Source organism: Phycodurus eques, chromosome 19 (genome assembly GCF_024500275.1).
Source record: "Phycodurus eques isolate BA_2022a chromosome 19, UOR_Pequ_1.1, whole genome shotgun sequence".
In the NCBI taxonomy this organism is placed as follows: domain Eukaryota; kingdom Metazoa; phylum Chordata; class Actinopteri; order Syngnathiformes; family Syngnathidae; genus Phycodurus; species Phycodurus eques.
Genome location: NC_084543.1, coordinates 10,486,440 through 10,514,210, shown reverse-complemented (window position 1 = coordinate 10,514,210; position 27,771 = coordinate 10,486,440). Strand labels below are relative to the sequence as shown.

Here is a 27,771-nt window from a genome sequence, read left to right as displayed (position 1 = left end):
ACGAGCATGGGCATTGAACGAAGTACACTCGTAAATCAAGGCGCCATTCGAATTGTTTTAATTTTCCAGCTGAGCGTCAACTCTTGTTGACGTCATAGCCCCGCCCCATCGGTCCATCTCTGTGAGTCTGAGCCACACGCAGTGAGTGAGCGAGCGAGCGAGTGTGCAACAAACCAGATTGTCAGTATACACGCGTGCACGGGTGCGAGTGGTGCATGCTGGGAGCAGTTCTCCTGCTCTGGGCTCGACTGGAGCGATTGAACACCTGGATTATTATTATTATTATTATTATTATTGACCGAGCGTTTTTTGTTTTGTTTTTGTGTTTGTCCTTTTCTTTTCTTGTCAGTTTTTTTTTTGTTTTTTTTTTGTCATTAGCTTGTCTTGAGAAGCCACGCGCCAACCATGTCCGGGGCTCCTCAGGACGTGAACAAGCTCACCGAGCTAACTTATAAGGTGAGTCTATGACAAGTGATTGGTTATTTATACAGTTAGAGTAGTTTTTGTGATTTAAGGTGAGGAATTGGCTGCTTTCTAGTAAGTTTTTTTACTCTTTCTTTTTAAAATTTCTTTTTTGGGGGGTGCTGTAGCTTCCAACCCTCATAAAAGCAAACAACAACAAACCTGCACTTTGTGGGGCTGTGCTTTCCCCTTATCGGCTATATTTGACTATCCATTGTTTTCACACTGTTTAAAAAGCGTTCGACTAAAGCGCTGGAATATTTAGCTGTCAACAAGCAAGCCCGTTCTAGAATGTCACACCCTGTTATTATTCCCTGCTGGTGCATCAGTTGTTTGAAAGTGTGCCACATGTGATCAGAGCAGTGTGCCAGTCACTGTTGCTGCTGTAGATTGAGCACAGATGTGATCAGTGGGTGATTGCTTTATTTTATTTAATTTTTCTTTGTTGTGCCGATGTTAATCTAATCCATGAGTGGCCCCTCCCAGGGCAGCATACAGAAAAATCGAAGGCAGCAAGGGTCACTTTGATTTAACCTTCTTCAACTTTTAATTTATTCAACACACTCAAATTCATCCATCAAGCAATTCTATATATTTATAGGTACATTTTAGATTTTGGAGTGGCGAGCCATCCTGTGTCCCACTAGAATAGATCTGCCCCTGCACTGACCGGCAGCTGAATATCCCACACACATGTCCGCAAAAAATAAATGTGTGATGAAGAGAATTTTTCGTCCTATATTAGTTGTAAATAATTTCTTTGCGTATTTGCTTATTTGTATTATTAGTAGTAAATTGAACGTAGGGGAGATTATTTTTTTTGACACCCACACTTTTCACACTGAAAAAACTCAAAATGTTATCAAGAATATGTATTTCTACTCAAAACTAATCTGATTACTCTTTAAAAAAGACCCGTCACTTAAAAAGTAATTTGTTTTTAGACTATTTTCACTTGTTTCAAGCTATTTTTTTACTTGAAATAAGTAGGAAAAAAATTGTTAGTGGAGTAAGTATTTTTGCTTATTACAGAGACACATTTCTCTACTTATTTCAAGTGAAATTTAGCTTGAAATGTGAAAAGGGTCAAAAAACAAGTTCCTTTTTCGGTGATGAGTCTCAAATCAGATGAGTTTCGACTAGAAATAGGACAAAATATTCTTGGTATATTTGTGCAGTGCACGCTGGATGGCGGACCGCACAAGGCCCGCGTGCCTGAATTTGGACACCACTGATCTAATCAGTGGTGTGATTAGAGGTGAGTGTTATGTTTCCTGACATCCTCCTTGATAAATGAAAACACACAAGTTGAAGGTGAAATAACAATTTGGGTTATGGTTTAACTGATTGTTTATGCGTGTGTGATGGGAGTGAGAGTCCATACATACCACAGTTTCAGCTGAAGTGAACGGGGCAGAGAAGAGAAGAGAAAAGAAAAGAAAACAAGGAACTTGTTTCCCTTTTTTTCTCTCTCAATTCGACTCTGCTCTTTTTTTTTTTATTGTAAAGTCATACCTGCCTCCTCATTGTTCCTCCCGGGGTGTGCCAGAAGACAAGACGGGGAGGTGAACAGCCCTTGACTGCTCAGGCATTTCAATTGAGAGGGTGGGGACTGGTGGCTTTTCGCTGCAACTAGCAGCCACTTTTGTGCGGGACTTCGCTCTTTCCAGGGAGTGTAAGGAATACACAAGAGAGGTCAAGTTAAAAATTGAAAGTTTTATTGCTACCTGCAGGTGCATGCCACCTCCTCCTGCACAAATGACGTATACAACTAATTGCATCTGAAATGGAGTGTGTGGTTGGCTGTCGACCGGTCCAGTGTGTACTGCGCCTCTCACCCGAAGTCAGCTGGGATAGAAAATGTTTGTCAATATCATTCAAAAGAAAGTTAATGGTTTAATTCGAGCTGAATTTATTACAAGTACCTGATTGTTTTATTGGCTGGTAGGGCGCACATACAGTGTCATAAACAACTGAACAATGCCAGCTGTGATAGGCTCCAACTCCGAACATTTTTATGAATGTAACTCAAAAGAAAGTTAACAATTTCATTTGAGCTGAACTTACTTCAGGTACCTCATTGTTTTGTTGTCTTTTAGAGCACATACAGTATACAGTGTTATAAACAACTGAACAATGTCATCTGTGCTAGACTCCCGCCTCGAAAAAGTTTTGCCCAATTAATTCAAAAGAATGTTAAGTTTAATATGAAGTGAATTTATTACAGGTATTTGATTGTTTTGTTGGCTTTCAGGGCACATATCGCTCGTGTCGGGCGTAAACCTTGCATCTCCAAAACCATTACTTTTCAGGAAACAAAGAAAAAAAAAAAAACACACAAAAGAAAACCCGTCATGTTTGTTGAGCTATTAACATTGCATTTTCAACACTTTAGATTGGTCAATAATTTGGAAAAATAACAAATACCATCAGTATCGATTTATGAAAAAATCTGTACTTGACCAAATTTCAGTCCGATTGGCGGACATTGGTGGTTTTGGCCCGACGCCAACGATATACAGTGTCATTAACAACTGAATGATGTCAGCTCTGATGGGCTCCAAGTCTGAATGTTTTTGTCAATGTCATTAAAAAGAAAGTTAACACTTTAATTTGAGCTAAACTTATTACACGTACCACCCGATTGTTTTTATCACAGGTACCTGAATTTTTTGTTGACTTTTGGGGTGCATATACAGTGTTTTTGAACAACTGAACAATGTCAGCTGGAATAGGCTTCAGCTCAGCTGTGACCGTAACTAGGAAAGGTGAGATAGAAAATGGATGGATAGACGGACGGACGGATGGATGGATGTCTGGAGTATGTGTGTACATGTATGTTACTTTGCTCACAATGTTGTCAACTTTTTGCCAGAATGTCATGGACCAGTTCAACCCCAGTTTGAGGAACCTGGTCAACCTGGGAAAGAGCTATGAGAAGTCAGTCACAGGTAAGAACACACAGGACTTATTTTCTCTTATGTTATTGTTATGCCCAAAGTGGCAGCATGCTGGAAAAGTGCTGAGCACGTCTGCCTCACAGTTTAGAGGTCTTGGGGACTGCCAACAATTTCTTTTGAGCTGACTTAATTACAGGTACCTGATTGTTTCGTTGACAACTTTGAGGGGACATTGTCATCTGTGACCAAGTGGTTAGCATGTCTGCCTCGCAGTTCAGAGGTTCTGCATTTGAAACACAGCTCAGGTCTTCCTTTGTGAAATGTGCAGGTCCTCCCTGTGCTTGATTTGGCTTTATCTGGGTACTCTGGCTTCCTCCCACATTCCACAAACATGCCTGTTAAGTTAATTGAATAGTTCATATTGTCCATAGGTGTAAAAGTGAGTGTGAATGGTTTTTTTTTTTTATCTATAGGTGCCCTGCGATTGGCTGACGATCAGTCCCGGGTGGACCTCTCCTCTCATCAAAAGTCAGCTGGGATAAGCTCCAGCTCCAGCATTTTTGTCAATGTCATTCAAACGTTAGCAGTTTAATTTTAGCTGAATTTAGTACAGGTACCTGATTGTTTAGTATTACATATACACGATTGTTTTATTGACAACTTTTAAGGTACGCAAATTGTCATAAACTAATGAACGAAGCTCAGTGGGATGGACACAATTCTAATTTGCTTTCACAAATTCCATCTAACAGTTAACACATGACTCGTTATGTGTTTAGGATAGCAACTAATTCTGTTTTCAGAATATCAAGATGTTTCAATTTAGTGTGTGATCCTCCTATGCAGGCATGACCCTTGCCGGGAAGGCTTACTTTGATGCCATCACAAAGATAGGAGAGAATGCTACCATGTCTCCAGTTTCAAGGGAACTTGGTAAGTTGCATGCAAGTTTAACTTTAACAAGCCTCGAGCGATTCAATGTTTCACACTTTGGATGCAAAATGTCTTATCTAAAGATAATCAAGATATAGATTAGAACTTTATCAACACAGCTTATTAGAATGACATATACACACAAGTCAAGGAAATCAGAGATTTTCAGTAATGAAAAGTAAGCAAAAATTGACCCAAAATTGCAACTTAGTGTATTTCTGATATGAAACTAGACCATGAGGAAAAGAAAAACATTAGCATTCCCAAAACACATTTCAGGCATTTATTAATGAGTGCTAAATATAGCATCCGATATTAGCCTAAGACCTCCAATGCATGCAAATTCATCCACCCGCATGTTCCACTAATTGCCAACTTTGAAAAGCAGTTCCAGATCATATCACAATATACACAGCTTTTGTGTTGGCTTTAAGCTTTAATAAGATGAACAAATAGACATATTAAGCTAAAAGTGAGTAGCAAAGTTTTTTTGTTACACAATTTGTAACACTGTGTATTATTTTATTTAAATATTAAAGTATTAGTGTCGTGACTCACTTTCTGTTTTCTTCATTATTATTTTTTCATTGTTTGATTTTTGTTAATATACAGCACTTTTTGTTTTTGTGAAAGTGCTCTATAAATAAAGTGGCGTTGGAGAGAGAGACCAATCTCAAATCCTGTAATTCCACTCAGTAAGAAAGAAAAGACTATTTTATCAACCCATTTGTGACCATACAACAGTGTTCTGACTATCGTGGTAATGGGAAAGTCTGGCTCCCACCATGTTTGTGCAAGCCCATGTTCCATCCATCATGTGACTCATCTTCAATTACTGTGTAAGTGCTGGAATTCTGAGCTGCTCTCAATTTCAAGGGGATCATAATGCATATTGTTATGATCCATCAAGTTGCCTCTCTGCTCTAATTGGAGACGATGTGGCAGCCAGTGAATGACTTTTCATTTAGTTTCAGTCTAAGGAAATGACGTTGTAGCCATTGCCAGGAACAATACAGTTATATTGTTATTCTCCTCCATGCCTTTGAAACATAGTTGTACTATTGCAAAATGTGAAGTGAAGAAATGTCAGAGAGAATCTAAAATAAAAAAAGGGGTGTGTCTTACAGGAAGAAGAAACAATGTAACAGTTTATCATAAATCACTCCGAGGGAAGTCCATGTAATTGTTTGAAGGTTTAAAACGGGCACGTGAACCACTATATATTACCAAGAGTCCTGTAATTTTTGTTGCATTTTGCCCCTACAATTAGTACATTTACATATAATTTTAAAAAAAATCTATTTATCTCATTAAAAGATTGGTTAATTGAATTATGTTAAACAATAAGATTAAAAAAAATATTAGTAAAATAAACAGTTTTACACATTTAACATTTTTACATTTTTAAAATTAAATAATTGTTCCATGAATTAAAATTAAATACATCCTAAATAAATCTAATAAAAATGACAATTGTTTATTATTTTAGTATTAAAATAAACAATTTTACATATTTCACAGGCACATTTTAACTTTTTACTTCATCTTCAACTGACCTGACCCATCTTCAAAAATCAAATGTGGCACTTGAACACAAACGTTTGCTCAACGTTTGGTTTCAAAACATTTTCAGTTATAGTTGCAGAAATGTTTGTTGAGCTATGAATGGTAATTTTGCTATCAATTTTAATGACCTTATGTGCTGTGGTTACATGTGGGGAACAGAGGCAAACTTCAACCACAATAATAGATTTGATTAAATTTGGACTACCTCTGATAGTGTCGATTAAAACTGAGGATTATTATATTTGTTAAGGAAGAAACATTATTTCAGCACTTGCGTTGGATTTCTTTAGAGTGTACCTGGGCCATAAAGTGGCGTATGGTGTGGTGTATTTAATATACCGTAGGAGGCTTGAAGATGAGAACAAGGGTAATGGCATCACAGGTATTGTTTGTATTCCTTTGGACCCATGAGGAATAAATAATTGCACTTAAGTTCGGCAAGTTCTTCAATCAAAACGTCTCTCCAAAGTGCTCTTGTACAAAAATGTATAAGCAACCTGGCACTATTTCCCTGCTGCAGGGACTATTTAACGAGAGAGTGTGAATTCTCTTGCAGCCTGCAGCAGGCGTCATACAGCAAACATGCTGAATAAACACAAGCGCAGAAGAATGCCTTCTCACCACCAATCCTTCCGGCCCTTCGTTTGACTCACCCTAATCCACCAACTGTCTGTCTATTTGTGGAACCCTCAAAATGCAGTGGAATTGATCATTTCTGTTTTGGTTTATTGAACCACTATGGGCAGCCTGATGATCTTGTGACCTTGTGTACCCCACAGTTCTGAGGTTTGGGTTTTGAATCTCATATGGGCCGTTTTCTATATCGCTGGGATCGGGCTGAAATTTGGTCAATTTCATAATTTTTCACAAATCGATACTATTAGTCAGTCCCTATCTGGGTATGTTATTCTTACGAATTATTTACCAATATAAAGTTTTGAAAATGGCTTGCTCTCTTTGACTATGCAATGTTAACGCCTCAACAAACATGTTTTGCCCGCATAATCGGGGTTTGTTATTTGTGAATTAAATCAGTTGGCATCATGGTATCAGAAAATTATTTTGAACTTAAAACTAGGTTCATTTTTTATTTTTTTTAGACAGGTAGTGCTTGCGACCATCTAGTGGCATCTTGGTGTCAAGGAACTATGTTGAAGTAAGTTTAGGAGTTTCATTTAGACAAAAGTGGAGCTTTGCGCCTATCTAGTGGTATCTTGGTATCAAGGAATAAATAAATACAGTAGATAACCGGGCCTGTTTTCTACCATTTTTAATCACCCCACTCACAAGGTTTGTGAGCCTCTTGTGGGTGAATAAAATCAGGTTTTACTTCAGTTTTATGTGTCAATCCTGTTAGAATTTACAAAACGGCGCAACACTCTCAAGGGGTTGTTGGATTGGCTGTACTTTGGGTCACATTCAGAGCTTTAAGCAATTTATGAGAGTCATAATGAAAGAAACAAGCCCTTAGTCTCACATTGAGGCTGACTTTATGGCTTTCTCTAGCTGCGCAAATAAATACAGCCCTTTGTACCCATTTGTCTACAAGTACAGTACGGCAGAATAAAGAGATTAGTCTAACTATTACGAGCTGCTAGTCTCAGACTGTTTTATTTGTGTGAGAATTTTGAGAGGGGATGGATAATTGGAATACTGCCCACCATAATGCTGTGAAATTCTGTACCATCAAATTTTTTTAATAAGAAGCACATTATTGTTAAAATCCATAAATTGCTCACTGAGTTAGTCAAAACAGAACATACCTTTTGATATATCTTTTGTATTGGACCATGCAGGTGTACCTAATGTTCTGGCCCATGAGAGTAACGCTTGGTGTATGCTTGAAATAATATTTTAGTGGGTGAACAATTAAGAGCTTCCTGTGCAGGAGGGCGTGAATGGACTCTCTTGGGAGTCGCCATTCATGTCTGAAACGCAGCAGGTATTTAGGGACTGAAAATGTGAGCGGAGAAAGAGAATAGTGCAATCCACACGTTTCTCTGTGCTCTTTGTCAAGCATCATTTGTGAAATATGGAGACAGGCCATCAGCACGACAGGAATGGTAATGTTAGATGCAGCAATTTGTTGCTTGGAGAATCAAGATTGAGAATGGAGAGGACACACTGAGAGTTTCCCCCAAAGATATCTTTAATGAGATGACTTAAACATTTTGGAGCTATTTGATGAGTCTGTTTGACTGTCTAGACACTCGCACAGTATTGGCTGTGTGCGCCTGTGTGATGCATGATGAGCAGTTTGCCTTTCAATTCACACTCAAACATCAGCAGAAGCATTGCAGAATCGTAAAAGTCAGAGAAGATGGCTTTTTCTACTTACTAAGTTCTTGTCAAATCAAATCAAAATACTGTTCTTCCTAAACGTGTGTTTTTCGCAATCACTGAGATGCATTGTACAATAGCTTTTTATTATTATTAGAGTATTTCATCAAGTGACAATGTGATTCAGTGTTCAGTTGGCCAGCTGGAGATACTGTTTTTTTTTTTTATATAGTGCTTTTTGGCTGCCTTTTAATAAGATCAGTGCTCAGTTTACCTGCCTGTGACACTCCCTGAAGTGTCAGTCATGAAATATGAACTGTTCTATATACATAAGCAAATGGCACAAGTCACTGTTGACATAAATCGTTACAAGAACCCCGGTTTATTGTGGGGTATAAATTCCGGACCCAACTGCGACGGCTGAAGAACTGCCAAGCAGCTGTGACTTTAACACACAGAGAAAAGCATCACACACAATAAAAGACAATTAAACATTGGACATTTAAACATGAAAATGTTCAACCAAACCATACAGTGCAATATACTCACAGGCACATTTTGTACAACATAGTACCACGTTTTGGACAACGTGGTACTATGCTGAAGGTACTGATTTGCAGTGAATAAATATTCATCAACCCTGTGGTAGACGTACTGTGCAGCTATAGTGCGGTTAATTGTTCATGCCCCTGCTATATTGCCGATTTTTTTATTTTGTGTGTGGACTGTATCGGTCTGTCTGTTGGTGAAATCCCCACTATAACTATTTGAAAGAAATATACATTTTTTTATGGACTCTGTCGCGGTGTATCTCGTGCTGTAATCAGGCGGTTGACTGTCATGACTTCAAACAAACCTAAATTATGTGATGAACTCACCACCAATAGCCATTCAAGCAACCAATGTTTTTCCCCTCTGGTTAGCTATTTTCCTTTTGTACACTGACTGTGTGATAGCTGTACAGAAAATGAGATCAGAAGCCTTCTGGGGTACACTGAATCAGTAAGGATTTCACAGTTTTTATTACTCTTACAACACAGAGGGTGTAGCACGTCTGTGTGGCAATAGGCGCGAGGACTTCCTTACCATGTGTATGACGGTGAAAACCTTTGGATCGTGACGCACAGAGGATGTGGTCACATTGGATCATACACACACACACACACACACACACACACACACACACACACACACACACACACACTCAATGCCTGTGTGGGTAAACTCAGTGATGCATCTAATTGGAACGCTAAACGCTAGTTGAGAGAACAGATGATATGTGTACTGTACTTGGCGAAAAGAGGAAGTACTGTCAAGGGTAAAGTCAACTCATTGACTCATATTACAGTAGTATAGTTAATTTGTTGCAGGCTGTTTCCACTTTCAGAATGATATCACCTGATAAGAATGTCTTGGGTGTTGTTCCCTCCGCCCCTCTTGACTATTAACAATCCTGTCTGACTGGCATTTGATACATACGTAGAACCTGTTTTAAAAATTTCAACCCACCTCAATTTGCACATTTATGTGCATGTTTCGTTGCAATTGTGATGTGTTCAGATTGTATGGTAGTTACATTCACCAGCCCATTCATTGGGTACCCCTGTGTAATCCAATGCGATCCAATGCAAGAGTCTTATTAATTACTCTGTTTTGATTATCACATTCAGCGAGATTTATTCTGACTAGGACCGAAACGTATCATTATACATATACTAAACCAGGGGTGTGCTAACTTTAAGGATAATGGGCCACATTTGATATTTACAATTCACGAATGGGCCGGTTAATGATTAAAAATTATGTATATATATGTATTGATGTGTAAAGTATGCAATAGTTAATGAATAAATTAACCAATTATTTAGTAAAATAAAAATAAACTAGTACTTTTGATCCATAAAATTTCAATTAACACAATGACAGTTAACTATGAACAATGAATGCAGGTTTTCTTTCTGACGCACATGGTGATTCGCCAATGTCTCAAACTGCCGCAGTTTAGCGCCAACAATTGGCGATGAGGACTTAGTCAATGTCCTTTTTTAAAAAAAAAAAAATTTGTTTTTTTGTTTTACTTTGCCTTACGTATCAGTGGCTGGTATTGGCAGCCTCCACGAATACCTGACATCTTGAAATAAGGCCGATATCTGTATTCGACCATCCCTAATTTGTAGTAAATTATAGAATAATTTTGGGACAATTAATTGAAAGGGGATAATTTCCAGCGGCACACCTCATCATCTCTCGTGGAACACTAATGTGTACAGTGTTTGGGAATAACTGGCATAAACATATTGTTTTAAATGCTAATGGGTAATACAGACTAAATAGGGACACTATAGTGTCATTTATTCAGTTACATAGGGAATCTTGGTGCAGTATCTTGGTGATAAAATGCTTCGGGGGGAGCAGATTGAATGGACCCTAGAAGTGACAGATTGATGTCCTTTATTGAGAAGTTGTAATATCTTACTGTCTCATTCCTCCCACCTCCCCCAGCAGGTTTTCACACCTTATTAAAGCCTGCAGGTGCACAGAGGCCTCTTTGACCCCAACCACTCACTCCTTCTCAGCCACCGTCTCGACCTGCGGCGTGCCGCAGCGGTGTGTTGCGGGGCCTGTACAAAGAGCCATGCTCCGAGCACCGCCACCCCTCCCATGTGGGAAGCACAAAGGCAGCATTTACCAGTACTTTCTGGTGACCTTCAGAGGGCAATGTTGTTGTAGCTGGACACTGCCTTTTGGATGGCAGAAGTAGCGCTCTGTATCAATGGGTCATCGCGTTTGTTTGCTCAGAGTCGAGGGGAGGGGGTTGGTGGTGTCGGGTCAAATGTACATGAATGTAAGCGCTTTTAGGCGGTGGGTTGACTTAAGTGTTTCTACATGAACACTCTTCTTTTAAAAAATGGTTCTCATTTGCATTTGGACCGTACACAAACTGCTTTTTTACTGACTGTTTGAAAAACTCCAGGGAGGATTTTCACACATTTCCTTGACTTGTTGTTGTGTATTTTTAGGCTTCATATTGGCTATATGCTTTATCCATCCATCCATCCATTTTCTATAGCATTTTACTCATTAAGGTTGCAGGTGAGTTGGAGCCTATTCCTTCTGACATGAGGCAAGAGGCGGGGTGCACCCTCGACTGGTCACTAGCTAATCGCAGGGGCCATACAGAAAAAGTCACAGTCACATTCATACCTATGGACAGTTTCAAGGGACGGGCACACTTTTGTGATCAAGAGACAGATGGGCCAGGTCATACAAAAATGAGGTTACATTTTTTTTTAATGTAAATAGTTTAATTGAATAAAAAAATTATTCATTGACATTTTAATTGTGTCATTTGTAATTCATAAATGCAATATTTATAAAATACATATAAATGGTTAAATGGACATGTCAAATGTTTTTTAACCAATATTCTTTATTTGCAATAAATCAACTAACATGTTAGTTAACAGGTAAATGCTCGATGGGCCCCATTAAAGAACGGAGTGGGCCATACGTATGGGCTGTAGTTTTCCTACCCTTGATTTAGAGTCTTCAATCAACCTAACATGCATTTTTTGATGGGAATGTGGGAGGAAGCCGGCGAAAACCTACTCAAGCACGGGGCGAACATGCAAATTCCACACAGGAGGGCCTTAGCTGATATTCAAACTTAGGACCCCTCGACTGTGAGACACACATGCTAACCACAAGCCCTCCATGCTGCCTATATGCATTATTTTTAAGATAATCCGTAGGTAAAGGTAAGTAGGTAGGCTAGATAAGTAGGTAGGCTAGATACTTAATTGAACCCGCAGGAAATTGTGGGCATGTTACTGTTTGTCAACAGACCTTTTCTTCGACACCAGAGTGAAGAATTTGTTTCAGAAAAATACGAGTGTCCACCTTTAAGAGCTCACCCTTTCTAGCTGCCTTGCATTGCATCATACAGTATGTTCACATACTGTATGATGCTCGACACCGTGCAATGGTTTACCCTAGATCACCATCCTATGGTAAACCTGGAGTCTAGATTTTGCCCCATTGTGATGGTGGGAGCACTACTGCTTATTTACAATTGTCCACAGCCATGTACAGTGTTGACTCACTGCCATTGTCGCATGCCGTATGCTGCTCTATTTGTGGCCCAGCCTGGATGTGAATGGAGACAGTTCTGTATCTGCTCCCCCAACCCCCAGTGCCAGAAGCATACACACAGATTGTTTTGCTGTCAATCTGCATACACACAGATTGACAGCTGTTCAAATACTGAAGGAAGATAAGTCATTGCCGCGTACACGAGGTGTTGTAAACGTGGATGCAACCATGATAAGAGCAATGCAAAATCATGAAATCACACCACTCCAAGTTCTCTTTTACAGGAACTCTATAATTTACTGACATTTGTTACTTTTTAGGTATGGTTCTGATGGAGATTGCAGATGTCCACAAAAAGGTCCATTTTGAGCTGGAGCAAAATGTAAGCAGCCCTAAAAGCCTGATGTTTCTCTTCATTACATAGCCTGGACAAGTAACCATATGACCTATAACTTAAGTGGCTATTCAAAATATACGTACCCTGTTTTTGCCTATGAACCGTTGGTTCACAATAGTTTCTCAACAAACATTATCGCTAAGTCGTGACCCACTTTTACAGAAGTGAGGAACTATAAAGAACATGCATTGTACAAAAATAGCATTTGAAAACCTCAATATCATATTTATGAACATAACTACTCATACATGTTAAACGTGCCTCTCAGAGAACCTTATTAAGAAACTAAAGATGACCATAAATGAATGTACAAAAATGTATAACACTCGTAACACTGAATCAATAGTTTGTCTTCTTTTTAGGAAATACAATGAAGGCTACAGACCAAAGCCACTGTAACAATCTTAATAGAATGAATTATTATGCTATACATTTTTTACTGCCTGCCCGCGACCCACCCAATATGGCTCCGGACCCACTTTTGGGTCCCGACACACCAGTTGAGAATCACTGCTGTGAACTATTGGTTATATTATTTAATGTTTGTGTTTTAGATGAATTTATATTTATTTGAAATTTTCTATGCAGAATATGGAGAATACATGGTAGATGATATAAATTTGGCATACGGTATACAGTTCGACTACCGACCAATCGCAATACTGCTTGTTGATGATGTCATTGTATCTGCCTTAATTTGAAAATGTCTTCAAGCACCTCTGACTACAGAGCTGGACAAGTTATCGCCCATTGTCTTTCACCAAAAGTTTGAAGAGTTGTGCATTTTATAAGCAAGAATGAAAACAATGAATTAAAAAAGTAAAACCTCGGCAAATGATTATTGTATCACCTTAGGTAGTAATGGAAAACATAATAACAGATCTGAAATATTAAAAGGTTGCCGCCTGCCTATGTCACAACTATTGAAACTACTGTATTAATGTTTAAACAGCTTGTGTCTCGCTATTGATGTATAATCATTCTGTCATTTAAGAAGTTACAAAAGGTGGAAGAATATTTTTCAAGGTTAGAAACGCTCCAAAATTCCTTGCAGGTTTGCCTCAGGCTGAAATACTAGGAATACCTACTGTCGTGACAAGACGTGTGTCTGTCGGACAAACTGAAACCTGCCATTCCTCAGATTGGAAGAATTTTGGCGTCTTAAAATGCTACGGGTGAACATGTTGTCTCCTTAGTGTTATGACTATCCTGCGGCGATTGTAATGGGTCTACAAGACAAGAACAGTAGGAAATCTTTAACCAGGAAGCTCTTTTAACTCTATTATCATGCCATCCTATCATAATATTGCAGTGTGATTGAGACGTACTGCATGTTTCAAGAAAGGAACAGGAAAGTGAGCTGCAATAAAGGTCTTTGTTTGTGTCTCCATTTTAGTTCAAGCAATTCCACCGAGACGTTCTTATTGAGTTGGAGAAGAAGACAGAAATGGATATGAAGTACATGAACGTAAGTGGCTTCATATTAATTTTGCTTTGTTCAGAGCTTGCAAAAGTACTTACCCTCTGTTCTTAGGTTAAAGTACAGATACATGATGGAAAATGTTTTGAAATTATTTACGTCTCTATTTTTAAAAATGTATATACTGTAATTTCCGTGTAATGCGCACCCATGTATAAGACTCACCCCCAAAGTTGACCTCAAAATTCTGGAAAACCCTTCTACCCATGTATAATGCATTTTTACAATGCATGATTTTGCATCTACCCATATGATCAAAACATGAAGTATCAATTGTATTTTGTTAGTTTTTTTGAAAGAATTATTCAGAAGTTAAGCACTTTATTAGAACACAAAAAACTTTATTTGTATTTACTTGATCTTATTTTGAAATTCACAGCCCTACTTTTACTTAGTAAATGAGAAAGCACACAGTTGTGCTCATATGTTTGATTACCCAGGCAGAATTTGTAAGATGTGTACAATTCTTTAAAGAAAACATGAAGGACTAGGCGAACCGCATTTCATTTTATTTTTGTGGGATTCAAATCAAACTGTCAAGCCTTTCAGAAAAGCATTATCATTAAACAAAACATAACCATAAAGAAATGAATGATGGTTGTTGTTCAGTCATCAGTTGCATTTTAAAAAATAAATAAATAAATATTTCACAAATTCTGCATGCGTATGTAAACCTTTGAGCACAATTGTACATATATGCAGTCATATGTACCCGTCATATTGGAGTGAATGTGTAGGCTGCAACTTTTTCTTAACCTCTTGGGGGAGGTGGCATATTGCAATGAAAATGTACACCTTGTTCATAACCTCTAGATGGCGACATACATTTATAAAATGGGAAAGTCTTTTTCATTTCCCCGTATACCTATGTATAATGCGCAGTGTTAACTTTTGACGATTTTGGAAGGGGGGGGGGGGAATTGCGCATTATACAGGAGAAATTACGGTATTACAGAAAGATGGCATTTGAGCATGGGTGTGTAGACATTTTATATCCACTGTACGTGTGTAAAAGGAGACTGGTAAAAGTAGAAGCACTGATTCAACTCCTGTACTGAACTAAAAGTAAAAAGGTACAGACTCTGAAATGTACTTAAGCACAAAAGTAAAAATGTATGTTATATTGTCAGTTGTACACAATTCCTGTTTTGATAACTTAGTGCAAGAGGGAAAAACAAACTTCCCTGCGCACAAAATGGTTTTCCTCTTTTATTAAATTGCATAATGGTTGTACTGAGAAGACCAAAGCAAATCACATTACATATGATGATGTTGTTTTTTTAAACCAAGAGCTAGCTAGCGTTGGCTTGACTAGCTCAAAAAGCATGTTCCCATAGCTTTGCTAACGTTGTGAACTGAGTACCAACAAATGCGAAATCGGCTAATTTAGATACCAACTGATCTTTTTTTCAGATGAGACAGATTTTTTTTTGAACATCAAGAAGCTGGTATCTTTTTGACATGAGACTTAACGCATTTGCCACTAATCATCTTGTAGCCGAAAGCATCAACCAATTCTCTTTGATAAGGCCACAGGTGGCGAATACCTTGGTTCTCCGAATCCGTTGTCGTCGTCGTGAATGCTCGTTGGTTGCGTTTCTCCATGTTCCTCCTGTCCCAATTTATTTATTTATTTTACATGCCTTGTAAGACCCCAAGATCTCAATCAAGCTCTCAGTCATGGTTGACTTCATCCCTCTCTATTTACATCGTTTTTATATCTGCGCCGAAAAATGTAATGAGCCTGGTTTGACAGCGTAGAAAGTACAGATAAATCTAAATCTGTTTTTTGTTTTGCTTTGTTTTTACATCTTAACTACTGTAGAGTAATGACATATTGGAACTTCATTTTTGTTTTAGTCAAATCAATCACTGCAAATTTACAACAGACAGATACACCATGATAATTTGCACCCCTCATTTATGTAAATAAGGCAACCAAAATGTTAGAAACACCTTTCAGTATGATGCGATGCAGTTCTACACCAAAGTCAATCCAAATCTCCTCATCATTGTATAGTAAATGCTGAATATTTGATACAGCTCTTTTTGACTATATTATTTAAAATATTTTAATTATTTTTGTTCTATTTAAAAATGCCTCACATTATTTTGAGCATCAATTGTATTCTAAAAAGAAAATCTACTCCCATTACTATAGGCCACGTTCAAACGCTACCAATCAGAACACAAGCAGAAGCAGGACTCCCTGGACCGCTCGCAGACTGACCTGAAAAAGCTGAGGAGGAAGAGTCAGGGCAAGAACGTGTCCAAGTATGAGATCAAGGAGAATGAGGTGAGACTGAAACCACAAAGATGCTTCTTCCTTTCACGAGGTCTCATGCAAAGCCACGGTGTCTTTTCCGAGACTCATCCTGTTGCATGCATACGTTGGAGACACCTATCGCATGTTATTTACACATAAAAGGATGTTCATGGAATTGTATTTAATTTCTCAGCAAATAATGCACGGCTCTTAATAACAAAGTTCAGACATACACTACTCAAAAACCTAGGGATATTTGTCTTTTGGGGGAAATTTTAGGATGAACCTAAAATGCACAATAACCTTTACAGGTGAGCATAATTTGACCTCAACATTTTTCCAGCTCTTGGTCTTATGATGTCAAAATCTGAACAGTTTGTGCTCAAATTTAGTTATTGAGTCTCTACTTTGGTTAAATGGTATACTATTGTATGTGTTCTCTTGTTTGTCTTGTAAGATGATTCTAATAGATGTTGATATACGTTGCCTTTACTTATTAGTCTCATCTGTCCTTTCTCCTCTTCCCTGGGGCTCGTTTGATTACATGTCTTAAAGTTGTAGCCTAACTTGAGTAGATTTGGAGTTAATGAGTCTGAGTCATATTGCTTGAGGTTTGTATATTAGCAAATGCCCTGATAGAATTCATGTATTTTGCTGGGGGTTAACAGTCCTGTTGTGCAGACACAAATGGCTGTAGGTGATTTGCCAATCAATTTGTTGACAAAAGTATAACTTGAATTGTTCTGTAGGCTGCAAAAGGAGCTTTTTTTTTTTTTTTTTTTTTTGGCTGGTATCGGCCTCATGTTTATCACTGATCTGGATTCAAAGCACCAACATTACATATTATGTGTGTGGAGATTGACACCCTGAGCATGACTCTCTCCTGAGCTGAAACTGTAATCCCCCTTCTCCCAAATTGATTCCTCGTTTATAGCAAAAGTGAGGTGAGGCCCAGCTTTAAGGGTTCACAGAAGCACGACTGCTTGCGCGCGCCAAATCTGCGGAATTGAGTATTTGTTGAAAATGGGAAGTGAATAGCACTGATTCAGCTGGCTGTCATAGGGAGGTGTAAGTAAGAGGTGTGAGCAAGGAGGAAGAGGCCGTTTTTATTGTTGCCATGACAGCCTGGGGAGGACATATACGAAAAGAGGAGCAGGGGAAGAATAAAAGGACAGAGAGAAAGTTGAGAAGTGCTTTTTTATATATGCCTTATGTCGAGTATAAGTCGGCCATCTGTACTCTTTAACGAGCAGGATCGTTCTCAATCTCGCGGTGGGGGAGAAGTGCCTTTCAATACCCAACAGACTGAAAATTGCAAATTTTTAAAAATACCTTCGTATGTAAAGCTAACGTAATCAAAGAGACATGGTGTGGCCACAGTCATTTTTCCCTGCAAGGCAAGGGTGTGTCAGTCTATGCTATATTTATTGTGTAAATGCTGAGATCCAAGTACAAAAAAATACTGAAATAGATGCTAAATATGGCAGTCTTGCCATTTGTCAATCGATTCAAACTCAGAGAATAAAATGTGCGTCTCCCTCAAAGAGTAGCTATTGTTTGTCTCCAGCCAGACATTTTTCATTATTGAAATATTGGGCTTTTTCATCCAAAGGTAAGGGAGGGAGGTTGTAGGCAAATAAAAAAGCAATTACTGTATGTCATGGCATTCCTGAAAAGACTGTAGCGCTTATGATGTGTCCAGTCAGACTGCTCTTATGCAATGCCAATTTGTAACCAACGACAGGAGCGCGGCGGTGTGGGGGCATATTTGGCGTATGATATGATATGATATGATATGATATGATGTGTTAATTAATGTTCTGGTATTTTCTAGTTTTGTGAATACATATACTAATGCTATAGTATTTTTTGGTGTGTCATTTTTCTTCTCTTTATTCTATAAAATGTGATTACTTTTTTCAGTTCAAGATCGTTATTTGCCAAATCTTTCCTTAAATTGGATTTCAGGGGCACAAATGATGGTGCCCTTTGAATTCAGCCTAGCAACATGTGGCTACATGAGCATGTGATTAGGGTTAGTATCCTATTTTCAGGGTTGAACAAACAAAAAACAAACAAAAAGAACATTGCTTTGGTGCCATCTTGTGGCATTTTGGTGCCAAGAAACTAAGTTGAAGTAATTTGAGGAGCTTCATTTAGACAAAAGTAGTGTTTCCCTGCCATTTTGTAGCATCTATAGGCCATTGTAAAATTTATTGGGGGCGTCAGTTACTCGTGAATTAAGGAGGTAGACGTGCAAACCACTACCATAACGATTCCCGATTTAATTTCCAGCCTCCAATTACATGTTCTTAAGAGAGAAAAATACCACTGTTGGGAAAAATATGAATATAAAAATATAATGTAATATTAAAACATACTCATTCTGTAAAGTATTCTTAATCAGGTTACTAATCTCCCATCTTGTGTCTTCTGACCTTACTGTTTTTTTTGTGTCTCTGCAGTACGTGGAGACCATCTCGTCCCGTCAGATGGACATGCAGAAGTTCATCGCTGACGGCTGTAGAGAAGCTCTGCTGGAAGAAAAACGCCGCTTCTGTTTCCTGGTCGACAAACACTGCATATTCTCTTATCACATTAGTAACTTCCACGATAAAGTAAGAGCAGAATCATGAGCAATCCCACTCAGCTAGTTCTGTGTTATACGGTAGATTTTACCATAGTCTCTGTGTGCCTCTAGGCAAAAGACATGCTGAACGAGAAGCTCCCCAGTTGGCAGGTGATGTGCTGTGACGTCACTAAGGTGCCTGACACGGTCAGGCACATGATAGACGGACTTTCCATCAATCCAGAGCAATCGGTGCTTGCTGAACACCACAACAGGGTTTGCGTTTGTTTGTCTTGCAGTCATTCATGCGTTACACAAACAGTAGGACGGTACAGGTTTTTGGGCCACGGTTCGATACACTTTCGGTACGCGTTTAGTGTGTAAAGAGAGCAACATTCTTCTCTCTCAAAATGATAACTTTATTTTGCTTATCAGCAAAAATCATATTTTGTAGTGTACAGTGGAACCTCAGTTTATGAAGACCCTGTTCACAAACAATTCAGTTTACGAAACACTACTTTGGGTTGCGTACTATTTTTACTATATCTTGGCATGGCCGCGGAAGGCTCAGAACTTTGTGCTTATTCTTTTTTTCGATCAAAATAATGTAACTATAATGTTGTTCTGTTGCAAGAAAGGATTAATTGCTTTTCTATTCATTTCAATGGGAAATATTACCTTGGTTTTCAAACATTTCAGCTTCAGAATGGAGTCACAGAAAAAATAAAATTTGTAACCCGAGGTTCCACTGTACTTATTTCAACTCTTTTGAATGGTAAACTACCTCTTATTCCTTTTTCTAATTGTATACCGGTGAAAATACAGTGGTATAAAATATGTATAACAATTCTTTAAGTGACAAAACCACACATCAAGACTACAAATCATTAGCAATTAACACTCCCACTGCACAGGTTATTTTCTTGTTTATCTTGCGTATAATCTGTGTTTAAGTGGCATGGTAGCTTTGTTCAAAAGCATTCACAGTAGACCATTGTTGTTTCGCTGGTGTTGCCTTTTTGAGGCGCTCAACTGTCGTATGTACAGCAATTGTTACATTATATCAGGACACAAACACAGGAGGTCAGTCATATTGCTTGTTTCCTTAAAATGTGTGAGATATCTTTCAAGCAATGCTTGCAGACTGAAAAATAAGAGGTGAGATAAAGAGGATGTCTCCTATAACTTTGTGTAACTTAAGAGTTTTATCTATTTCTTTTTTGCACATTATCTCGTAAAAGTGCCACTATCTGATGCGTCTGATGTTTGCGTGGAGTGGCTTTTAGTTGACTATCAGCCATGAAGATTCCAGTTTGTTTCCTTCTGATAAAGTCTATTGAACATTTAGGCCGTTGCTTGTATTGCCATATAGGAGAGAACAGATAAAATCATAATCTTGCTTAACAGTAATCACTGCCACCCTTCTTGGTTAACATGAATATTTGACTTCTGAAGGCGTCAATGGCAGTGAATGTGTTAATAACTCAACACGGACTTTGACCCATGCCCTGGGTATCAGTATTTTAACTCTCATTTTAAAAATGTCTTAATGATTTTTTTTTCCAATTCTCTTTTGTCCCCTCAGAACAGCGTCGAGTCAGTGGTGCTACCCCCTGCACCCCAACTAAAGGCGCACACTAGTCCACTTGCAAACATGTTCAACCCTGAGCCCAGATCTCCAATCACTTCATCTTTAGAGAATCACTCAGGTACAGTACAACCACAAACCATTCAAATAACTCTAACACCACTTGGTCTTTTATTAATGCGCACCCGATTAAAGCATGAGAATTTTTTTTATTAACATTACTGCCAGCAACTTTTAGCATAGCTCAGCACACAATTCTGTAAATTGGAAGGAGCAGCCCACTTGGTTCGATCAGTCTAAATTTTGTCGAAGTTGCATCAACCAAAATAGCATATAGGTCTAAAAAAAATGCAAAATGGTTCTACAGAGACATGCTTAAACAAATCACTTATTGCAGCACCCCTCTTCCTGTTCATATCCATTGGTTATAATCAGGTATATCTTTGTCTCTATAGCGACAATATCAGACAAAAGTATTGAGACACACCCTTTAGTTCCCCTTGAATGTTATTTAAAAAATTCTGCTTACTTTTTTGTGGGAACAGTTTTGGGAAGAGCCTTATTCCATGTCCAAAAGAGGCATGGTTGGATGAGTTTTGTACAGAACTTGTGAGCCCTGACCTCAACCCCATCAGGGATGCTATTCATATGCTAAGCAGTTTCACAGCTGTGGACATCATGGGAAGATGGCTCACAGTGTAAACTATTTAACATATACGTTTTATTGACCTTTTACCTTTTCAGACCAGGGCAGCTTCAACGGAGACAGTTCGTCCCAGGTGACGTCCCAGTTCTCGGGTCTCAACATGACGAAAAAGCCTCGGGTCAGGACCGTCTTTCCCCACTCGGCGGGCAACAGCAGCACCCTCCTCAGTTTTGACGAGGGCAACATGATCACCTTGCTCATTAAGGAAGAGAAGGACGGGTGGCTTTACGGCGAGCTGGAGAAGACTCGGCAGTAAGTTTTCACTCTTTTTTTTTTTGGTCTCGTCAACCCAGGTTTAATTATTATTATTATTATTATTATTATTCCATGAGCAGAAATTCATGCAAGTCAGCGTGGTACATTAAACAATAAAGTGAACCCCCGTTTATGGTGGGGGATGCATTTCAAGCCCACTCGCAATACAGTAGGTGAAAATCTCCAACATTATAAAACAACATTATTTGTTGACAATATAAACAAGTAAGTGAAATTTTGCCAACAAAGTAACTTTTCTGTGTCAAAAACTTTTTTTAGTACATGGACATGTAAAAAATTGGATGATGTCTGGTGTTATTTTTTATTTTTTAACGGGGCCTTTTAAATCTTTCATAAGCTGTTGTCCTTTTCTCATGCCTGATTCCTTTCATGTTGTCTGCATATACCAGGTATTAAAATCTCTAGTTGCGTTTTTGAAAAATGGTCACGAGAAGGGTCAGTAGTCTCTAAATATAGTGTCAAAGTCGCTAACTTAGCAACACTGACTGTGCTTTTATAAACTAAAACAATGATATATTATTTATGTTACTTTTATCTATGTACAGTTAAAAGTTTAGAAGTAATTTCTCAGCCAGATTTATGAATCCTTCTGCGATTAATTATTGCTAAAAATAGAAATGCAGCTGATAATTTAGTTCGGACACTTAATTGACTAATTAATGAGTCAAGAGTTTACCTTACTTCCCCCTAAATCTCAATTCTTCCACCTTCTGTGGGAACAGTTTTGGGGAAGCCACGTTTCTATTCCAGCATGACTGTGCCCCATTGAATATAGCAAAGTCCATAAAGGCATGCTTGGATGAGTTTGACATGGAAGAACCTGAGGAACAACTGCATAAATTCCCACAGACACACTACATAATCTTGTAGAAAGTCTTCCCAGATGACCGGAAGCTGTTCTGCATGCTAATACATTTTCCATTTGAGGTCCTGTAGCATGGCTAGGTGTCCCCCTATGTCTTTCCATATCGTGTAATATAGCATTTATTTCATATATAATATAAAACGGCTTTGTGTCTAATATTGTGGTTTACTTGTCTTGTATATTAGACGTGGTTGGTTCCCCTCATCCTACTGCAGATCTTACTCTGAGGCTCACATATCAAATAGGTAAGAAAACACATTTCCATCATTAGAGTACATTAGATAGAATAGAAAGCCTTTATCTTCTTTTTATGGTACAGATACGTACAGACTAAATTGTGCATTGCAAATAGCAGTAAGCACAGTCGAAAAAAAGTAGCGGCAATATGGAATAAGTGTTGATGTTGCTGTGAATTCAGTAAAAAGTCATTATTGTACATTTAAATTAGTATAGCATATGTTTAAAGGTTGAATGTCACATGTCATACAGCAGCAAATTGGGGTCACCGGTGCGAAGTCCGAGTGTTACCAGTCTGGCCGAGCTGGATGAGGAGGAGCCCGTGTTGCTGCCGCCGCCAGACTACTCGGATGACTTCCCCACCAGCACGGTGATCCAGTCAATGTCATCGCCACAGAATATGGCGAGTACCAGATCTTTATTCAACTTAACGAAATGTATTTACAAATTGCACAATACATCAGCGTATATATTATGTGTAAAGGAAAAAGTTCAAATGTCCACAAACTCTCTCAGGAGACTTTTCAGTCTGTAACTTACCAACAACTTGGATCGTTTCATGCAAGTAATTTCAATTAATTGTTAAAATTAATGTCTATTCAGATGATTTTTCTTTAACAAAACATTTTGTATGATTGTGTATGACAAAACACATTCTGTTGAATCAAGTGCAAAGACATTTTATTTTATTTTCATTCGCCCATTAGTGTGATCTGAAGCCTATCCCATCTGACTTTGGGCAAGAAGTGGGGCACACCAGCCAATTACAGGGATTTTATTTTTGTGATTTTTACAGTAACACACTAATGCTAGTTGAGTAACAGGCTAATTTCTTTATCTAGCCCTTAAGCCCTTCTTTATCTAGTTTTTACTTTGCTGATTTATTTCCAATATAGTAGGTATAGCTCTGTTGTGACCTTATTGTTCAGCTAATGTGGGTACAAAATTAGACTAAATGAGGCTTCAAAACACCTGAATCGTTTTCTTTATTATAGCTTATCGTTTTGAAGATGGCTGTGGCCAAGTTTGATTTTCACCGGCTGTCACGTGTTAAGTATTTCCTGTAAGAATATATGTATTGCTTTCTTTTTTTTTTTTTTTTTTTTTGCAGAGATAGTCCATCACCCAACCCACACATAAAATGTCGTGACACATTTCCAACCATGACTAATTGCCTCTTATCAACTTGACGATCATTGCCACACCCTTGAATGAGGCACAGCAAGAAACATCATTCCTTCCACCGAGTTGTATTATATGTCATGATATTTATCGAGCTTATGATTGATAAGATTATGCAGTGTATTAAAAACAAAAATGTATGTGGAGGCATGTTTAGAATACAGGAGGTGGAAAAAGTACTCACACTCTGTACTTGACAAGAAATACAGATACTTGAGTGAAAAAAAAAGGAAGTAGAAAGAAGTACTGGTTCAACTCCTGCACTTAAAAGTACAGAAGTACAGACTCTGAAATGTACTTAAATACAAATGTAAAAATATATTTTTACTTTAAATTATATACAATACCCATTGGCCACCACTGGCTCTGAGGTTTTCCAGCGCTCTCCGGGTGTAACGATTAGATGATATGAACCTACTGTACACAGGCAGGCAAAGAGGACAAGAGGGTCCGGTCACAATATAAGTATGTAATATGTGTGCGGATAGAAGATGAATCTGTCCAACCAACCAGCAAACAAGTCTAGGCACAACTCTGCTCTCCACTTTATCGTTTTGTCTGTACTAAGTGTCCTCTCTACTTGCTGCCTCAGGATTTTAACGTCTACAAGCGAGATGCCATAGATCCTAATTTTCTTATACTGCTTCTTTATGATTTTCCTTTTCACCACATGAGCGTTGTTCAAGGAAAGGTCGAAAGCTAGCTGCTCTCTTTAAGTCTTGTTTAGGAGGCTGTAGGGCAATAGTTGACATTGTCATCATTATCGCAGTAACTTTTCATCGGGTCGCATTTCAACCAGACCCTTTTAATCTGTTGTGGGTGTTTTAAATCGGTTTCAATCGGTTTCATTTGGGGAAAGTTAATTAATCGGTGAAAATACGGGATGATTTCTTTGTTTATGCCAAAAGAATTTTCTTGTTTGTCAAGAGAGGGGTGGGGCAACGTTTGTGCTCTAGGGCCACATTTGATTTTTAAAATATGCTTGGTCCTTTGTAGATGACGTATTAAAAAAAAAAAAAAAAGTTGCAAAGTTAAGAAAATGTATGTAAAATGGTTTATTTTCAAAATAAAATAATTTGCTCTCATGTTTTAAATTGTATTCATAATAAATGTAGTTATAATTAATTAAGCAATTATTTAAAAAATACATGTTAAATGTAGGATATATATAAAAATCTGTATCAATCTACCCATTTTCAATACTGCTTATCCTCACTTGGGTCGCGGCGCTGGCGCCTATCCCAGCTGACCTTGGGCCATCCAGCCAATCACGGGACAGACATATAGACAACCACCATTCACACACACACATTCACTCCCAGGACAATCTCGTGACTTCAGTTAACCTAAGAAGCATGTTTTTGGAATGTGGGAGGAAGCCGGAGCTCCATTTACTAATATTTGTTTTATTATTATTTACAATAAATCAATTATCCAGTTATTAAACAAGGTCAATTATTCCAAAAATAATAAATACATTTGAATTAGAAAATTCTTGGGTGCCATAAATATTACATTATTGATGCTTTTCGGTAGTATTAACGAATGAAAGAGAGAATATTTTTCCCCACTCCTGATCTAAAGGTATGTTTAGGATTGCAGAAGAAAGATTCCCTTCCTGACAGACTAGATCAGGGGAAAAATATATTTAAGCACAGTAAATAACAAAAGACAGTTTGTTTGGTTTTTTTCCAAGGTCTGCATTTCGAGACTTCTGAGTTTTCTGCTCTCTGCTGGGTATAAAATGTAATACAGTTGAGCATAGTAGAAATAATTGGATTTGTGATACAGGCACAAACAAATTTACGTAGATTACAGTTCCTGACAGCATATTCAACTGACAACAAATTGCAGCCTTGCCGTATCTTAAAACGGGCCTCAGCTCAGTTTCCCCTCGGGCAACATAGCTGTGGAACTTGTATTCATAAATAACATCCTCAAGCGAGAGAGAAGAGGAGTGAGTGTTAGGCTATTTGCAGGCGTTTCAAGACAAGCTAGATTCCAGACAAGGAGCTATCTGTAAACTAGTAGTTCTACATGTCAAAGCTGTACTTGGCACCATCAGGCAGGAGGACAGTAGTCTAATCCAACAAGTTTGGTAACACAGCCTTTTCTTCACAACTGGAGGGATTTGTGTGGATTTATGAGGGATTTATTGCGTGGTGGTGGCGTGTTATGTGTTCTCTACTGGATGTCCTCTGCAACTTCTAAGGGTCTTGCTTGTCATTTGTCTCACTGTAGGTTTCTTTAGTAAATGGGACAGCAAAGGTTCCTTTTCTAGGGTGAGTGATGAAACACAACTAACTTTTTCCAAAATGTTGTGATTAACATTGACAACCAAATAACCCAATGACAATTTCAAACGTTCTTCCTTGCAGAGGAGGGAATCCTTTCGCGACAGTAAAGCTGAGACCCACTGTCACCAATGATCGATCAGCACCAGTCATCTAAACGCAAACCACTTCAGGGGAATCACGGTAGCCTCCAACCCACCCGAAAACTGCACCCCAACTAGACATCTCACCAGCCTGCAACAGTCTTTTCAAGAGATCATAACATGAATGCATTTTACCGTGCCACAATATGGACATATACGTATATTCCAAAGTGTAATGTTCATTCATCCAGTCTGTGTTCATGTCATGTAATTCAAAAGATTTCTCATAATGAAAACACCTGCAATGAATTGCAGGTGTTTTTTATCAAATGACTGAATGAGAGAAAATCCAAATATCTTTACCGTTTCTGTCCTCCAGACAAAATATTCGAAATAAGCCTTAGTTGTTTTTATGTGCCAATTGTTTTTAGCCAATCTCTGTCCTCGTATATGTCAAATAAAAACGTTTATCTGCCGGTTGCTTTAGAGGAAAAATGTGTTTGTGCAGAACAAACTGAGGACAAGCATTTTCCTAAAATGATTCAAGCTTTTTTATTATTGTTTGTGCTGCAGTTATTGCAGTGATAAATGTTTGTTTTACCATGTTCCTGACAAAACTGCCCAGCAAACAGAAAATGTCTTCCTGACTTACAGAAAAAGAAAAAGAAATCTAAAAAAAAGTCACATTTCTATTTTTTTATATATTAAGTATTGTCTTTTCTCTTTTTATTTAAAGAGCTGTGCGATGTTGTGCAGAGATTGTGAGAATGAAGGGAGCGTGCTGTGTTGATATAAAGGATTTGTCCTTTGAGAGACAGCAGTGAAGTATGTCACTATCTGAAATAAGATTTTATATTTATAAGCAGGATGTTTGTAGGAGATATTTAAAGAAAATTTACAGCATATGTCCATGATGTGCTCAAGCCGAGCTTGGTTTTGGTTTGACTGCCAATGTTTTAAATGGATAACATTTTGATGAAGGGAATATTTTTCACGCTTTGTGATTTGGGCAGGTGTGCAGTTTATGCAATATGTTAATGACGTTCCTCACTGGTTGACATTTACGTTAATATATCAGGTCACAATTTTGAAATAGACAAACAGGATTCTGTGAGGAGGTCAACTTTTGGTCACGTATTTGCTTTACAGAAAGTGTACTCTGTGATGGATGAGCGATCAGTTATTCCTCCGTGCCTCCTTCAGTGTACCTTGCCATTGTTGTGTTCACAATGTAGCCTTTTTTTCCTTAATAAAACATGATACAGTCGACATATTTCAATGTAGTGGGTGTATGTATGTATTTATTTATGTATTTATTTGACATGATAGTGAAGGGTCGAAGTGGTTATTAGAAGCGCAGAATGGCTCTTTCACAGATGCATTTTCAGAATAATTTCACACTTGTCGGTTGGGCAGGCCCTCCAAAGACCCACCTATGTTTGTATATAAACATTTTCCATATTAGGTCACCTTTGCACGAGGGCTCTGCTCTGAAATATGAAACAACAGCGCCCCTTGCTGGATGTCACAGACACCAGCGCCGCCGAAGCAGCCAATGAGAAGGAAGAAAAAAAAAGCTTTTCCGGGTTTACGCA

General features: G+C 38.2%; 1 protein-coding gene across 4 annotated transcripts; it reads left to right on the top strand.

Annotated features, from left to right (window-relative positions):
- The first annotated feature begins 150 nt into the window (after positions 1-150).
- On the top strand, positions 151-27,450 carry baiap2l1a (BAR/IMD domain containing adaptor protein 2 like 1a). Of its 4 annotated transcripts, none has more exons than XM_061706529.1 (14): positions 151-456; positions 3,338-3,413; positions 4,209-4,295; positions 12,554-12,615; positions 14,027-14,098; positions 16,272-16,406; positions 18,842-18,994; positions 19,078-19,116; positions 20,531-20,654; positions 21,278-21,491; positions 22,566-22,625; positions 22,870-23,020; positions 26,041-26,081; positions 26,178-27,450. In XM_061706529.1, exons 1-14 carry the CDS (start codon positions 406-408, stop codon positions 26,248-26,250), a joined length of 1,338 nt encoding a protein of 445 aa, XP_061562513.1. In that variant the 5' UTR covers positions 151-405; the 3' UTR covers positions 26,251-27,450. The 4 variants fall into 4 exon arrangements, with proteins under 4 accessions (XP_061562513.1, XP_061562512.1, XP_061562511.1 ...); XM_061706528.1 differs by having other exon boundaries at positions 19,078-19,197; XM_061706527.1 differs by having other exon boundaries at positions 19,078-19,221.
- Positions 27,451-27,771: the final 321 nt, after the last annotated feature.

What these genes read in the sequence shown, in the direction of transcription:
- baiap2l1a (XM_061706527.1), top strand. Translation starts at nt 406, where the DNA reads ATGTCCGGGGCTCCTCAGGACGTGAACAAGCTCACCGAGCTAACTTAT. An exon ending in ATGAGATCAAGGAGAATGAG is followed by an intron (nt 16,407 to 18,841) that starts GTGAGACTGAAA and finishes GTGTCTCTGCAG; the next exon opens with TACGTGGAGACCATCTCGTC. An exon ending in GAGGCTCACATATCAAATAG is followed by an intron (nt 22,626 to 22,869) that starts GTAAGAAAACAC and finishes CATGTCATACAG; the next exon opens with CAGCAAATTGGGGTCACCGG.